Below are 17,416 nucleotides of genomic sequence, written 5' to 3' on the forward strand. Positions count from 1 at the left end.
GCATATGTTTTTTAAACGTAACTAAGTAATAAAGTAACTAATTACTTTTGAAAATTAGTAATCAGTAAAGTAAAGTGATTTCTTTTTTTGGAGAAGTAATTAGTAACTTAATTAATTAAGTAATTAATTAAAAATACAGTTAATCCAGTTCCTTCGCAATGGCCCATCCATACGAGCTGTCATAAGAGTTTGCTCTATAGCCCAGCACAGTCTGTGCAGTAGTATACAGGAGATGGGCTGTTGCGCAACGACACATCCACAGAGCCATAGACGCATTGTGACGCCATGTGTTTTCATTACTGGACATGTTTCAGCTGTGAAGCAAAAGTAAGCCCTTCTTTTCATTTTCAGTCGAGGTCTATGGAGGTCATACAGCGCGGTGACGCCCCCAAGTGGACATCAGCAGCATTACAGCATCAGTCCAAGATAAAAATAGTTCAGTTTCGCTTTCCAATCGTCAGAAATGATACCGAAGATTTCCTCCTCCCATGAAACCAGCGGCCGCTGTCGTCAAGCTGCGGTTTGGTCTCACAGGTGGAAGTTAACGCAGGCAGAGCTCGGACACGATGGAGACGGAAATACTGAAAATGATCTGCGCCGGCCAAGGAGCAGTCAACACGGAGGATTTAGTGTATAATCTGTTTTCCGGAGATCCCACGAAGGTGTCGGAGATCATTTCTAACCGAGAGAAATTTGCTCGGTGTTGTCCAAACGGACAGCCGAAGGTGGTGGCCAGGACCCGCCTGAGACTTTGCAGAGCCAAAGACTGCCCGGGGACGTGCAGGGGTCTGCACCTGTGTAAAAACATCCTCTTCAGCGGATTCTGTCAGTTCACTCAGCTCAGGTAAACATGCTGGACTTAAAGTAAATAAACAGCTTATTGTCTGAGTCTTCGAAGTTAAACGGATGCTGGCTCTACCCAGCTGTACATCAAACCTATTATTGGGCGAATCCTGCTAAAACATTTTTCCCAAAACGCTGAACTTGACTTTCATATAATTCTGTCCATGAGTTATCGCGCCGTCTTTTGACTTGCAAACGGACTTTCTACCAGAAAGATAACCCATGACGTACATGACAGCTTTTTTGTTGTTGTCATTATTGTTTTGGGGTTTTTTCTTTTCTTTTACTGAGTACTTACCGTCATGACTCAGCTGTGTGGATTCTGTTACAACAGGAGGGGCTGCAGCTTCTCCCATGAGCTGACGTCTGAGCATAACCAAAGACTTCTGAGGGAGCATGAGCTGGAGAGCCTGAGCCGAGAGGAGCTGTGCACCCTGCTGCTGCAGAGTGACCACACAGTTCTTCCTGATGTAAGTCTAACAACACACAGCATGAACCGGACGAGTCAGTCTAGTTTGCATTCCTACGACACAATGCCACACCCGCTGTTTCCACTAACATGTTACTTTTGTTTTTAAATGAATTGAAAGTGTTTTTCTTTAAAAATGTTTTTTTTTTTTGAAAAATATAGCTATTGAGAAAAAATGTAAAATAATTACACCATTGACGTCTCTGCCTTTCTAAACGGAGGGACAGCAACTGTGTGTGTAAATGTAAGCGTGTAAAAACTGCAGATAGTCATATTAACAGTATTTTGTCTCTATCCGCCATTGTAGAGATTGATCTAATGTAAACGATGGCTGTATCCCAATTCAGGGTCTGCAGCCTTAAAGGCCGCATTTCAAGGCCGATTACGTCACCGCGATGCGACGAAGGCTGTCCCAATTCAAAGGCTGCTCGAAATGCGGCCCTGAAATGCGTCCTTCATTTCCCTGAATTTTAAGGCTGTGGCGGTGTAGACTTCGTGGCCCAATTATCCCAGAATGCATAGCGCGGCGGTGGGTGTGGATAATTTTGCAAAAAAAAAAACGGTGGGTGAAGGGCGCCTGAAGAGTAAACTTTAAGTAAGTAATGAATATTATGTCACTTATTTATGTGCAAATGTTTAATAACGAAGAACATTAAAACATTACTGTTGGTCACATGTCGGCAAAGTTATGTGACATTAGTGACGTTTGTGCTAACTTGGTTTTAAAGCCTTTACTTTAAAATATACGCCGTTCAATAGCTGAGCTTAATCTTACAGAGAATGATCAAAGCTTATGTAGAAACAAACAAATGAACAAAATATTTTCTCCTTCATTTCTGTCAAACACAGCTGTATGACACGTTTCCAGCTGTTAGTATCATGGTTGCTAGGCAACCTGGGCAGCGCAACGGAGGCTAGACCGTCCCATTTCACAAGCCTCGCACTTCCGGCCTTAGCGGTCTTTGAGTACGCGGCCCTTGAGGATCGTTGAGGCTGCGTACTTTAAGGCTGCAGACACTGAATTGGGATACAGCCATTAACGTGGCGCACGGCGTGACGTGACAAAAGGCACATACGTTTGACGTTGCGTGACGAATTTCGTTTTCTTGTAAGACAAAGGGGAGGGGCTAGCAAAAAAAAGTTTGGGAACCACTGTGTTAAATGAAAGTTCTTTAAATGCCTGCATTTTGTTTAATGCCCAGCAGGGGGAGATTCAAATGGTTGCATCTCTCCTTGAATTTACCTGTTTTTTAGAAGTTTATGACAAAATGACCTAAACTGATTCAAATCAAGCTTATGCTCTCAGTCTTTCCTGTCTTACTTATTTATACAGCTTACATGTACAGTGCCTTTTTAAAGTCAAAACAAAACAAACAACAACAAATCAAACAGGAATGTCAGACAGTTCTATCTATCGTTTATGTAGAATATATGATTATAATCCAGGTTTGATTTACAGTCTGTGATTATAACCTTCACTTTTCATCTTTTCCTCTCTCCATATCTCCAGATATGCCACGACTACAACAACGGTGTTGGACTGTTTGGCAGGTGTCAGGATGGTGATGGTTGCAAGAGGCTCCACATCTGTGAGACCTACATCAGCCGTGAATGCAGCTGCTGGAAGAACCACGATTTTAATGCTCCACAGCCATTCAGAGCTTTGCAAGCTAGAGGCGTACCTGACACACTCTTTCAATCCTTGAAGGCTACTTATGCAAATAAACAAGCTTTGAAGGTGGCTCGAGTCAGTGACCATGGTCAACAAAGTCAGAGAGGCAGAGGTGGCCATCAGCTCAGCAGAGGTTGGAGAGATACTTGGGGCAACAGTGGCTTTAGGGGGAACAGAGGAAGCCACAGCAGCCGCCCGGTGCAGGATCAGGCCTGTTCACTTAGTGACATTGCTGCAAACATTGACGCCTTTGACCTGTACTCCAGCGATGGACTGAATGAAAGCGACGATGAAAACTCTCCCACTAGTGACATCTCTGCCGCCACTAGCGACAACGATGCGAGCAGCGAAAATGATGTAAGCCAAAACCGGACATGGCGTCCAAAAAAAGCTGCTGTGCCTTTTAGAGGGAGAGGCGGCAACAGGGGCAACCATCGGCTTTTTCAAAATACTCGTTCCTTAAGTGACATTCGTGCTGCTGTCAGTGATGTAGCTGCTAGAGGCGGCGGATGGCAGAACAATAGACAGAGCCCTGTCAGAGGTAAACAACGGCTGAAAACACTTCTGTGGGGAGATGAACTAAAACTGCTGTCTGAATGAAGCCTGTGAAATATCTCCTGTTTCTTTCAGATAAAACAGGGATCTGCATGTACTTTATCAAAGGTCACTGCAAACATCAAGGTGAGAAAGTCATGGTTAGTAAGTGTTTGAGGCGTTAATGTAGTTCTTTCTTGACTTTGACCAGCTGTCTTTCTTCTTTCTTCTTAGATCGATGTTTTAAAGCTCATGACAAGATGCCGTACCGATGGCAGGTCCAAGAGGGACACCAGTGGACTGATTTGCCCGATAATGAGACAATTGAGAGAGACTACTGTGACCCCAGTAACTCATACAGGTACTTACATTTATTCTGCAACTCAGACATCTCAATTTTAGATAAAAGGTTTGGGCGTTTCCAGATTTTTTGAAGGTAAAATGCTTCAGAAAGCTTTGGTTTTAGGAAGCGCTGGCTCTCTGTGATGTTAGTATGTAACAAACTGGATTGCAAGTTAATCTGATCGTTGTGTCATCAGCGTTATTGTGTTCAGATTTGTCACACAGCTATGATGGACTTGCTCCACACGTGCAATGATGTGATTTACTGAGTGTCCTTGAAGGTGTAATAATCTAGAGGCTGTTAAGCCTGTCGATCATATCAAACACCTGTGACAGAGAGTCTGTAGGAGAACATGCTTGTGGTTGGCTGAGAGTGTATGTATGGGGGTGGGAGTTATGGAGCGTGTGTGTGTGTGTGTGTGTGTGTGTGTGTGTGTGTGTGTGTGTGTGTGTGGGGGGTGGGGAAATGTAGCACAAGTTCAAGAGGAGACAGAGGGATTGTTTTTGTTCTTCAGGGAGCGCTCTCTTTGTTTTGGCGTTGTCTACAGCCCACAGCCGACTGTGTTACTGTTCCTAATGAACAGCTGGTACACGGAATCCTGACCGTCTCTGTCTCCTGTTGGAGGGACGCTACAATACGGCGGTTTCAGGCGCAACGCTTTGGATAAATATTAAAATAAAATATTTGATTCTTTGCTGAATTTGTAAGTTTGCTCACTTAAAGTGAAATGAACACAATTTTATGGTAGTTTTATGTTAGTTACTTATTTTGATGGAAGCAGATAGAATATCAACATATCACAGAAAAGTTCTTTGACCTGCATGTCGCTGAGTGAAATAAGGATTTGATCTCTGACATGCAGACAGAACTCTGTCTCCCCCAGTGTCACGGGAAGCTGTGTGGAGTGTGGTGGTTGCGGTTTGGTGACCAGGTTTTTATGTTTTTATGTTCAGTGTTAAGCACATTGAGTTGACATGAATTTCCAACAAATTACCATTATCATTACTCCTGATCTCAACTGCGTTTAAAGCAGAATAGATAGAAATCTTGCTGCAACCTTAAGGTCCACCTGCTCAAGTGAACATCTTCATGATTGAGAGAAGGCTTGGGAGAAAGTGTTGTGGTCAGTCAGTCGATCTCTTTGGCCACCATGTTTGGCAGAAGAGAAATGCTGAATATGAGCTAAAGAACACTTTTACCACAGTCAAGCGCTGTTTTCTGCTAAGCGTTCAGAATGAGTTCCCCAGAATGAGGTTCTAATGGACAGTAGGTTTGAGAATCAGGATCCAGTTCTTGTAGAGAACCAGTTCCCTGTTGTCCAAATCAGCTGATTTCAGTTTGTTGGAGGAGGAAAATAGTGGCACAGTCTATAGCCTGGATATGGACTGTCCTTTTATTCTTATTGCACAAAAAAACAGACAAGAGTGTGATGGTAAAGTGGAAACTGCATCTAGGACAGAAACAGCTGCACTATGGTGGTAACACAACTTTGGCTCTTTGCACAGAGAGCATGCTAATACTAAGCCAGCCAAGAACCCAAAGTAATGTTAAAGCCGCAGCCCATCAGCCAGAGCCTGAACTTCAACAAGTAACAAACTGATGAGCAGTCAGGCTGCAGACTCTCTTTCTACCTGTTCATGTTTCTAAAGTAGAATCACCATGGCGATCGCTCTTTGTGCTGGTTTTCATCTTTGCTCTGTGTTGGCAGCTTTTTGTTGACACCTAAATACTATGACTAGGATCATATGTGTGTCCTCGTGTCGTCATGATTTGTGTTGGTGTGCTGGACTGTAGCCTAAGGTTTGTACTATTATACTATTAACTGGTTATTATGACAGTGTGTTTTAGTATTTTAGGTAATGTAAAGAGTAATGTAACAAGTAGTTACAGTATGTACTGCATTATTTAAAAAAAAAGGGTTTTGTGTAATTTGTGTAATACATTTTTACATTTTTCAGTAATGACCACAAAACACAAGAAGGATGGGAAATCCCTCCAACATGCACAAACATTTGACCACACAGCATGTAATTAACTTCCATGAATGTAATGTCTTTGCTATGCTGCTTAGAGATGGTGGCGACTCAAAGCAGAGCCAGTGAAAGCCATGAAGAATTGATAATTGATATCAATCATTTAATCGGAATCGCTAAATTCTTATCAATTCCCATCCTAAATGGACAGGGCCATGCACCGTACAATCTTGAAGAGAACTTCCCTCCCGCAGCGTGACCACTGAGTGGACAGATTTTCCAGCATGGCAGTGACCCAAAACATACCAAGTCAACAAAGAAGTGGCTAAAGAAGAGCAAAGGTCATGGAGTGGCCCAGACAGTCTCCAGACCTGTCCTATAGAAAATCTGTGGAGGGAGCTGAAGCTTTGAGTTGTTCAGTGGAACCCAAGAACCTGAAGGGTTTAAAGAGTTTCTGTAAAAAGGAGTGGTCTAAGATCCCTCGCTGATGTGTGCAAACCTGATGACCAACTACAAGAAATGTCTTAATGCTGTGTTTTCAAATGACACACACGCAGTACACAGCTAGCAGTGGATTCATTTTGTTTTAATTGTGTGTCTGCAGTAGCACCAGCCCAGCCGTGCACTTTGACACGATGACCTGCGGACTGAAGCAGGTACGTCGGCTCTCGACAGAAAACTCGGTGACTGAGCCGACCTTCATCCACACCACCGAGTGGCTTTGGTACTGGCAGGATGAGTTTGGGAGGTGGAACATGTTTGCATCTGCTGTGAGTAACAACATTATTGTTATCGTATTTTAAATTTTTATGTTGTTAAGAAAAAGACAATATTAGGACATAACTCTAACAGACCGCTGTACAAACATATAAAATGTGTAACTGACTGTTTACTAAAAAGGTTGTTTGCACTCTTTGATAAACAGTGAAGACAGTCGTCTTTGCGTCACCCATTAGTTTGTCGATTGCATTTCAAAGCCTCATTTTCACCGTTGTTGTGTTTTTGTTTTACTTTTTAAAACTGAACACGACCACATTTGGAGAACAGAGCTACATTAATTTTGTCAAGAAACTTTAAACAAGACTCCAAATGCATGCTAGTTTTGTGGACATGCAAATAAAAAACTCTGACACATTTAACATATCAGCAAGAGTTTGTTGCTAAATCCAAAAGCTCATACTGTCACATTTATTACGTAAGAGCATTTGCTGTTTTTCATTCTCTGCTGAAGGGAGCGAGTAAGTGATGGGTTCTGTTTGTTCGTCTGTTTGCTAGCAGCCCAGTGTCCACAGCTTCAACTTTTTGTGTGATGGTAGAGCGGTATAACACACTTTATTTTGTCAATACGATGCACAACATCACAATGACAACAAAACAGACTGACATCATCTTGTAGTATAAACATCATTACTCACTTAAATTTTAGTATAGCTCTGTTGTTTTATGGAAACTGTATTAACCTCCTAGGACCTGGCGTCCACATATGTGGACATCACATTTTGGGTTAGTTAGATCAAAATACTCAATTTTGCTCTACAAGGGCCTGAGATCCACTTACGAGGACATTATACTGCTTCTGTTCTATCGAAATTTTTAAATGAATATCCTCATATGTGGCTCTTATTTTTCTTAGAAACAAAAATTAGGTAAAAACAAAAAAATCTGGTAATTCTTTGTTTTTACATTTATCAGGACCCAATCAGCCCAAATATCAAAGAGAAAATAAAAATGCTGCTGTGGAAGAGTTCAGGTCTTAGAAGGTTAAAGTAAATAATTTTCCACTACCATTTAAGTTTGACGTTGCAGCCATTCAGAGCTTACACTTTCTGATCTTTTTAATTCAATTCAATTTTATTTATATAGTCCAAATCACACAAAAAGTCGCCTCAAGGCGCTTCATAGATACAGAGAAAAACCCAACAATCATATGACCCCCTATGACCAAGCACTTTGGCGACAGTGGGAAGGAAAAACTCCCTTTTAACAGGAAGAAACCTCCGGAAGAACCAGGCTCAGGGAGGGGCGGGGCCATCTGCTGCGACCGGTTGGGGTGAGAGAAGGAAGACAGGATAAAGACATGCTGTGGAAGAGAGACAGAGGTTAATAACAGATATGATTCAATGCAGAGAGGTCTGTTAACACATAGTGAGTGAGAAAGGTGACTGGAAAGGAAAAACTCAATGCATCATGGGAATCCCCCGGCAGCCTACACCTATTGCAGCATAACTAAGGGAGGATTCAGGGTCACCTGGTCCAGCCCTAACTATATGCTTTAGCAAAAAGGAAAGTTTGAAGCCTAATCTTGAAAGTAGAGATAGTGTCTGTCTCCTGAATCCAAACTGGAAGCTGGTTCCACAGAAGAGGGGCCTGAAAACTGAAGGCTCTGCCTCCCATTCTACTTTTAAATACTCTAGGAACAACAAGTAGGCCTGCAGAGCGAGAGCGAAGTGCTCTAATAGGGTGATATGGTACTACAAGGTCATTAAGATGAGATGGGGCCTGATTATTTAAGACCTTGTATGTGAGGAGCAGGATTTTGAATTCAATTCTGGACTTAACAGGAAGCCAATGAAGGGAAGCCAAAACAGGAGAAATCTGCTCTCTCTTTCTAGTCCCTGTCAGGACTCTTGCTGCAGCATTTTGGATTAGCTGAAGGCTTTTCAGCGAGTTTTTTGGACATCCTGATAATAATGAATTACAGTAGTCTGTTTGTTAAACATCGTTTAACAAACCAAAGGTTAAAGTCTTTGCCATGAATAACTCCACGTCTTAGGAGGGGTGTACGGGTGAAGTAGTTCCTGACTGATATGTTTGTGAAACAGTGAACAAACATGGAAAAATAGCTGCAGCAGGTCAGAGTTTTATATCCGGCGTGCCTCAGCATGAAGAGCAGGTGGAGCTGATCTGTGCCACTGTACATCTGTCTCAGTCACATTATCAATGGCACCTACTGCTGCAGTTAATACTACATGTAAACTGCAATAAATGATGCACACAAAGGAGAAAGAAGTGAAGCTGGCAGAGATTTACTCTTAAACTAAATTAAGATCATGATATTTCTCAGCAGTTTGAGTTACACTGGCTGTGGCCCAGCGTGCTTTTTTAGTTTTTTTTATTTTGGCCTTCTTTATATCCTGATTTATTTGTTTCATGGTTAATGTTTTACTTGCTCTATTCTCTTATTTACAGCTCATCTCCTAATCTTTTTCTTTTACCTACCAAATGTATTCCTCTCATATCTCATCTCATATTCTGAATTGTTGAGATTTTTAATACTAAAATAAGCAGTCACTTACCTTTTGATTTATAGGAAAGAGGAAGAATTACATGCTACCAACCAAATGAATGCACCATGCTTTGCTTTTCTTCCATTTTCATATAAAATGTCTGCAACCTAAGATCAAATTTTAAAAATCTTAAGGCTCCAGCTGTGGTCGTTAACACATATACCTAACATGCAAAAGATCCCTAGTTTGATACCAAAACACAAATCTGGTGTCAGGGGTTCAAAAGTTCAAAGCCATGCCACATGAGCGCCACATAAATGAGCTCGGTGAGGAAGGACGTCCAGCATGACGACTCTGCCAAACCAAATGTTACTGTTTTCATAATTGTGGCTATGCTAACTTGGGAATTTCTACCTTGAGACCTTTATAATATTACAAGCTCTTTAGACAATATTCTTTTGCTTCCCAACGATTTATTGTTCATATGGCAATTCCTGTTTGTTATGCGTTTAAAGACCTGCTCGCCTTTCTTACTTTGCAGATTGGTGGACATGAAGCAGCAGACATCAACAGCACAAAGCTGGAGAAGTTGTTCCTGGGCAATAATAAAGACGTTGTGGAGTTTACTGCTGGTTCACACTCGTATTCACTCAGTTTCGATGGTAAACAAAGAATATGGAAACTGTATCTGATCGCTGATTTCTGTGTTTTAAAAGTGGTGTCATAATCATTGCACAAGTTTAAACTTTTATTTATGTTTTTTTTCTTACCCGTCAGACATGATGCAGACAAACAACCTTAATGGCACGAAGACGCTCGTGTGCAGACGGCCACGGTTTGTCTCTGCTGTAGACGTCCGAACAAAGAAAGTCAGGTACGTCATCCCAAGAGCAGCTTATTCTCTGCGGTGTTCTTACATCTGAGAAGTTCATTCTAATTGGGGAGGAGAATTCATGTTCTTGTTCGGTTTACTCTTCTCATTGAGACAATCAAAGCTCTAGATATGGTTTTATATACTTTCCTTTTCCTGTATCTAGACCTTACCACAGTATTACCTTGGAGATCTACAAAGACTTTATTTGGAACAATCTCGGGCCAAAAATCACTAGTTGATGAGATCTTTGAGCACTCAAGTGGCACTGCATTAAAAATAGGAATGTTGAGCATCTCTCTCTCGCAACTGGTCTCAGTTCACAGACATTTGTGGACTGTTGTTAGAAAAGGGGATGCTACACATGAACGTTTTTGTTATGATGGTGCAGTTTTTCCAGTTTAAACATTCCACATGTTCTCTGTGCTCTAATGTGAAACAAATCATTGCAATCCAAAAATTGCAGCCTCAGACATAAATCTGAATTGTTAAGTTTTTGTTGGTAGTTTTATTGATGAATTTGCAATAATAATAATAATAATAATCTTTTTAAAAATCCAGTAAAAAATCGTACTATTGTTATTACGGCTTTTAATAGGGAAAATGACGATTTTAATTTTAATTAATTTCAGTACTGATATAACTATAAATGTGTTTTGGGGTTTTAAAACGAACAATAATGAAAGCTTTCCTTATCATTTCTGTTTGCAGAAGGCCTGTGGTTCAAAATGTTGGCCCAGTACCGGACAACTGGGACAAGACACAGATCCCTGAAACAGGATATTCGGTACTGTGAAAACCAACAAATGTAAAAAATATAATTTTCCTCTGTTGGTTTAGCTCACAGTCATTTCTAAATGTAAACATCATTGAGTAATTGTAATCTATTATTTCTTATTGTTTGCAGTGTAATTTTTAACAAAATGGGATAATTAGTACCAGATAGCTGAGGTTGTTTTTCACATGTTTGCAGATTTTAGGAGTCAACTTTCTTTAGTACGGCTGCTGAAAACTCGATGCCTCAGTTTATTCTGATATAAGACTTTGTATTTTTAATTTTCAAAAAAAAGACAGTCAATGATTTCAGTATTGCTAGATATCTGCTGTTTCTTTTTTCATTTCATTGTTTTGTTGTTTTACATCAGCACAGCCTGATTATCTGTTTCTTCAGCCAGCAAAGATGCTATGTTAGCTAAATGGAACATAATAAAGTATTCAGCAAAAAAACCAAATATTTCCTTCAGCAAGTGTTGAAAAAAAGTGTTGTTTAGAAGCCAAAGTAAAAAAAAAAGTTAATAATTCTTTCTGTTTCTGTGTTTGATGATGGTGTTTTAAAATTGTGATTACAGCTTGTTTTTGTTCAATGTTATTGTGACTGAACATTTTCTATGTTTCTCTGTTTTCTTACAGCAAATCTCCCTCCAGAGCAGCTCAAGAGAATTTAAGGAGGTTGAAGCTCTTTTCTGTAAAACCATGAGAGGCTTTGATATCATCAACATTGAGAGAATTCAGAACCAAAGTCTTTGGGCGGCCTTTCAGTTGTACGTACCGACATCCAGTTAATATCCATGCATCAGCCGCTTGTTAAATTTGGCTGACAGCTTGTGTCTACGATAGATTCTAACCAGGTTATTGTATCTGTGCAAGTAGCCACCCCTGTCTGATAAAGTAACAGCATCATTTACGAAACTCATGTTGTATTAAAGTAGACTTTAAACTATTAATGGAGAAAATCAACCCAATAGGAAAATATTTAAAGAAGTCATAAACGTACTAAGAAGATCTTTTTTCATGCATTTCAATAAACTGACCACTTTTTCAGTTTTTTGCCCCCTGCTGCCCCCTGAATATAGAGATTTAAGCTGCCCACAGTGGTGTTGCTTTTCAGAGCCACAGGCTTGGTCCATCTTTTATTCAATGTCTACTATTAGCATGCACACTTTCTGACCTTTTCTCTACTTTTTCTTTATATCCTTGCCTGGATCTAGACCGTTACCCAGTGTTACCTTGGAGATCTACAAAGACTTCCCAAAATTTCATGGCTTGTTTTCTTCCAGATATAATGTGACCTATGGGGATATTATATGTAGTAAAATATACTGTGGAGGAGAACACAACCATGAGAACAAAGGGAGACTCAGACCACAAAGACACAGACTAAGACATGTGAACTTGACACAGTGACGGGAACATGGAGACGTGACTGACTGGGGAGACGGGACAGGGTCATAAAAGATGATGACTAAAGATTACATAACCTAATGACGAACACAGAAGCAATGTGAAACAATAATATATTGAAAGGAGTGAATACAGAGCTAGAACATAAACTGCGTCTCAACATCCAAAAGAACAAATCATGAGCTCACAGAAAACTCAAAGCATAAAAAAACTTAAAACACAGGCTCAAAGACACAAGACCATGATTCACACTCTTACAGCTTGCTTTAATTTGTTTCCTGTCTCCTTTTTCAAGGCAGAAGAATCAGATGAGGACCAAAAACCGAGGGAGAGATGTGCCTGAACTAAGGCTTTTTCATGGCATCGACTCCAAATCTGTAAACACCATCTGCCACAACAACTTCGACTGCAGAACTCATGGAATGGCTTATGGCAAAGGTGAGTGGAAGAAATGTTCGTGCTGAAATAGTTATTGGTTATTCAGCACATGTTCAGCATAGATTTAAAAAGCAAAGACTCCAGCCACGCTCATCTTTGTGACACCGTGAGTCCTGTGGAGTTATTCTTATGGAAAACATTGATTTTTCACCGTGTAATCACCTCTGCATGTTTACCAGTTTCCTTCCCCACAAATACATTTTTTCACAATTGTACCTTTTGGTGTCTAAACACAGGCAGTTACTTTGCCCGCGATGCCAAATACTCCCACGACTTCACCGGTGACGCTGACGTCCGAGCCATGTTCATCTCACGGGTGCTGGTGGGAGACTACACCAAAGGGTCCTCCGATTATTGCCAACCTCCTTCAAAAGACGGAGGGGGCATAAACCTCTATGACAGCTGTGTAGACGATGAAATGGACCCCACCATATTTGTGGTGTTTGAGAAGCACCAGATCTACCCCGAGTACCTGATACAGTACAATTAGACAGTGTACTGGTGAAAGAAACCAGCTACCCTATCAGCTTACCAACCCAGCACAGTTTCTTTCATGTGCTGATAGTGAGACAAATGTAACTTTGAGTACTCAGAGTAGAAAAGAGATATGAGAACCACATGTTTACCATTAAGCATTTAGCAATGTTGGTAAAAATGTGTGAATTGTCCTGGGAAATACTTGGTAAAACTAGCTTCCCAGTCAGTTGCTATTTTAGGTTTAATTAGGTTTAATGATGAAAATGCTGAATAAGCAAGTTTCTTTTGTTTGTTTCGATGCTCAATCTTTTTCAACTCGACCAAATGCAAAGTGATTTTTAAAAGAAGACAAATTTCCACAAATCACAAACATTTCCAGTCAGTCTGTCTTCATGTTGCACATGAAGACATATGTGCATCTTTTGCATCTTTTATGTGCAAAAGATGCACATAAAACCAGGCTGGCACAATCCCATTTGCTGAGGTGTTTTTTATAGAAATGACACTAACTTTTATACAAAATGTAATAATGACATTTTGTATCGCTAATGATCTTAGCATATATCTGTATGTATCTCCTTAATGGTGGGCCAATCTAAAGAAAAGTTTTTTAATAACATTGCAGTTATTAACATCTATTTTAAGCCATGTCTTTAAGTTTTCATATTTATCACCCTGACAATGCGATGATGTCTCCATTTGTTGTTGTTGTGACCAGAGGTGTGGACTCGAGTCACATGACTTGGACTCGAGTCAGACTCGAGTCATTAATTTTATGACTTTAGACTTGACTTGAAAAAATGTTCTAAGACTTGTGACTTGACTTGGACTTTTACACCAATGACTTGGGACTTGAATTGGACTTGAACCGGTTTACTTGAAAAGACTTGATATTTTACCCCAAATATAAAATTTAACATGCATATTATATAGAGATTGAAAATGTGACGTCATTCACGGGTAGAACCGCAAAGGATTCTGGGAACTCGTGGCAAGCGGTACTAGCGCACGCAGGCTTTCAATTAAAATCAGTTATACAGCGATAAAAAGAAACACAAAAATGTCAAGAAGCTGTTGTATTATTAACTGCAATAGCCGGTCGCATGACAGCCACGGGAAGCCGACGGGTAAAGAGATCGGTTGTTATCGGATTACGTCGTTGAAGAGAAATTGTTCGAGCCATGTTTCCGAAGTAACAAAGACGCGACGGATGGCCTGGATTGCAGCCATTCAAAGATCAAATATAACGTCCCAGAACACTCCAGCTCACAGGTTAGTCTGCTCCAAGCATTTACACGAAGGTCAGTCTGCTGTTGTAGTTAATGCGTCATTTTCATAACATAATTGGTGATATAGGTTACAAGCAAGTCTGGCGCTGAACAGAAATTGTCGCGCTATGCTCCTTTATTTATTGTGCATAAATAGTGAATTGTCCTGACACAACATTGCGTTTCGCTTCTGTTATTATGGTACATTGACAAAAACATATACTTTTATTCACAGGATAAAACAGGTTTTTTGTATCACTAATTGCCCAGTACGATTACAGCATACAATATTGTTGTCACTGCTACATTTCTGTGATGCTACCAGAAATTATTTCCACTACTAATTAATTACCGTTGAGCTCAAAGGTCCTATTAATAAACGGTTAACGAATGTGTATTTATGACGAGGATTTGTGAGACTGGTAAACTTATGATACGTACGATGGTCTTTCGTTCTACACGGTGCATTTCAAGGTCCTGCACCCATCTGTCGGTAAACTGTACCTGGGCTTGTTGCAGTGACCTGAAGTTACTAAACTTCATGAGTGTATGCACTCACTCCAAGAACCGTATGATTATAAATATGCATATAAATATGCTACGATGAGATAGCTGACTTCATCTAACTAGCAAATGTTGTCCAGGCTACGTTGGTGATGCAGTTTTTTTTAATGTGTATGATATTTTTGTCATGCGATTTTAAAGCCAGTCCTACAACCGCATCCAAGAATAACATGCAGCTTATCTCAGAACTGTCGGTGAAAATTATTCTTGGAGCTAGGTTTAATTGAGCTGCATTTTAAAGAGGTGCAATTTCACAATTTGTGTATATTTTCTAAGTTCACTATTTTGTCATGTGTTGAGAAAAACACAGATTTTAAAATTACATGGTCTAATATTTACATTTAGCATATAACTGCAACATGCTTTTTTTCGTTTGTTTTTTTTTTAAAGACTCGAAAGGACTTGAAATTCAAAGTTTAAGACTTGTGACTTGACTCGGACTTTTACACCAGTGACTTGAGACTCAACTCTGACTTGCCTGACATTACTTGAGACTTGACTTGAGACTTGAGGATAAAGACTTGAGACTTACTTGAGACTTGCAAAACAATGACTTGGTCCCACCTCTGGTTGTGACATTCAACATACGCGAAGGAATTTAGTTATACTCAACATAAATACAGAATGAAGAATTCGACAAAGCATACAGGCTTAGCAAAAACCGCCCATAGGACAGGTTTATGCGAGTAATATAGATATGCTGCAGCGTGCTAACCATATCAGAAGAAAAGCCTGAGTGCTTTCCTCGTGATTATCTCGGGAAGTTTTATACGTCATCCACGTTTAGTGGTTATCATGCGAAAGCGTCGTACCTAAAACATATCAAATAATAAAAAGGGATAATGTTGGAGGCGTTTAGAGCCTCAGATTCTCGTAAGGATTTGTCCAAGACACGACGGACTGCGTGTTGGTGCCTGATGATAGCTTTGCTGTTTTAGATGACCTTTGCAATGTCAGCAGCAAGCAGGGACCAACGTCTGGGAACACGTATAGAAACAAACAGCAGCAGTGTGCGATACTCACTGTGCTCGGAAAAGCTTGAGAAGAAGGAAAGCGAAAAACATGGACCTTCTAGTCCAGCGGTCCCCAACCTTTTTTGCGCCACGGACCGGTTTAATGTCAGACAATATTTTCACAGACCGGTGTTCCGGGAATCCATCCTACCTGACAAACCATCCTACCTGTTGTTTGTACACATGCGCACAACACGAAATTAAGTGGCGAACCGTCCTACCTTTGTGAATATGAGCGAGAAGAATACTCCGATGGGCAAAGTTAAGTGGCAAACCGTCATGCCTACTTACATTTGTGCTGGAATTAGGAAGTAGGATGGTTTGTCAGAACACCGGCTTTTAAGGTGTCGCGGATAAATACAAGAGAATAAAATGATACGACCAAGACAAATATAATAATAAACGTGACTTCACTGTGTAATTGTGTAACTTTATTAGCAGCGTCCTCCTGAAATGCGCCAACAACACTTGACAGTAACATCCTCCTCTCTGCCCCTTAATGCTCTCTGGTCGCTATGGTAACGCGTAAATATTTATTTCAAAATAAGACACACAAGACCCAGGGAAACAGAGTTAACGATAAAAACCATGAAAAACATAAATTTCACAACCGAGCCTCAACTCTCGCGGCCCCGTACCCAGCGACTCATGTGCCAGTACCGGTCCATGGCCCGGGGGTTGGGGACCGCTGCTCTAGTGCAGCACAAAGGTGATGCTGTGGTGGTTGTTAAACGTTCACTTCGCCCTGTTGTGCACAGTGCACCTCGTTCCATTTGCCAGTCTTTCTAGTTCATAGTCTGACTGTAAATGCAGAAAACAGTTGATAAAAAAAATTAATTTCTGTTTGAAGATGGTTTAAATGTTACATTGTGTGTATTTCCTTTCTCTTTAGCTCTTTTGCAGTCATAGCCCGCTTGGTCAGTAGTACTTGGATTAGCTGTTATATATTTATAATGATTAGAAACAGATATAACAAAATACAAATACCCCATGCTACTAGTTTTGCTTTTTGTTATTGTTCTTGACACTGTATGAGAGGGTACTTACAGCCAGGCAGGCTGTGCATGAGGAAACCCTGAAAGGGCCATAGAAGGGCATCAACCCAGCAGCAGGATCACTATCTGTTGCTTTATGCAGAAAGTAATAGAAAGATCACTGCCAAAGCCTTACAGAATGGCATATTTATGTGCATGTTCCCGATGAAACTGTTAGGAACAGACTCCATGAGCATAGCTTGAGGTCCTGATGCCTTAAACAGCAGTCATGAGAGCTGCTGACTAACACGTGGAAGTCTGCGTTACCTTCCAAGGATATGCCTCCAAAGGCTCACCCTCTCCCAAAAAAGTCATACAGGATGTTTCAGGCTTCATAAAGTTTGCCGATGGCGCCTCCAGATTCTTTACATGTGCTCACTGTAAACCTGTTCTACTATTAAAGCTATTATTCTTCTGAAATGTTCTATCAAAACAGATTTTTGTGTGTGTGCATGTTGGCAATCATTCAAATAAATAATTATTTAAGAGTTATCGAGACTGTTCACGGG

At 40.5% G+C, this 17,416-nt stretch overlaps 1 protein-coding gene across 1 annotated transcript; it reads left to right on the top strand.

The window, feature by feature from the left end:
• The first annotated feature begins 425 nt into the window (after nucleotides 1–425).
• LOC106674480 (protein mono-ADP-ribosyltransferase PARP12) lies at nucleotides 426–17,399 on the top strand. The gene is made up of 12 exons (XM_014407326.4): nucleotides 426–844; nucleotides 1,178–1,313; nucleotides 2,823–3,525; nucleotides 3,615–3,665; nucleotides 3,753–3,879; nucleotides 6,439–6,604; nucleotides 9,603–9,723; nucleotides 9,839–9,935; nucleotides 10,644–10,719; nucleotides 11,343–11,473; nucleotides 12,409–12,551; nucleotides 12,788–17,399. The coding sequence occupies exons 1-12, from the start codon at nucleotides 567–569 to the stop codon at nucleotides 13,039–13,041; spliced, it is 2,283 nt and encodes a 760-aa protein (XP_014262812.3). The 5' UTR covers nucleotides 426–566; the 3' UTR covers nucleotides 13,042–17,399.
• The last annotated feature ends 17 nt before the right edge of the window (nucleotides 17,400–17,416 follow it).

Source organism: Maylandia zebra, linkage group LG17, assembly GCF_041146795.1.
Source record: "Maylandia zebra isolate NMK-2024a linkage group LG17, Mzebra_GT3a, whole genome shotgun sequence".
Lineage (NCBI taxonomy): Eukaryota > Metazoa > Chordata > Actinopteri > Cichliformes > Cichlidae > Maylandia > Maylandia zebra.

What these genes read in the sequence shown, in the direction of transcription:
- LOC106674480 (XM_014407326.4), top strand. Translation starts at nt 567, where the DNA reads ATGGAGACGGAAATACTGAAAATGATCTGCGCCGGCCAAGGAGCAGTC. An exon ending in TAGACAGAGCCCTGTCAGAG is followed by an intron (nt 3,526 to 3,614) that starts GTAAACAACGGC and finishes TGTTTCTTTCAG; the next exon opens with ATAAAACAGGGATCTGCATG. An exon ending in GGAACATGTTTGCATCTGCT is followed by an intron (nt 6,605 to 9,602) that starts GTGAGTAACAAC and finishes CTTACTTTGCAG; the next exon opens with ATTGGTGGACATGAAGCAGC.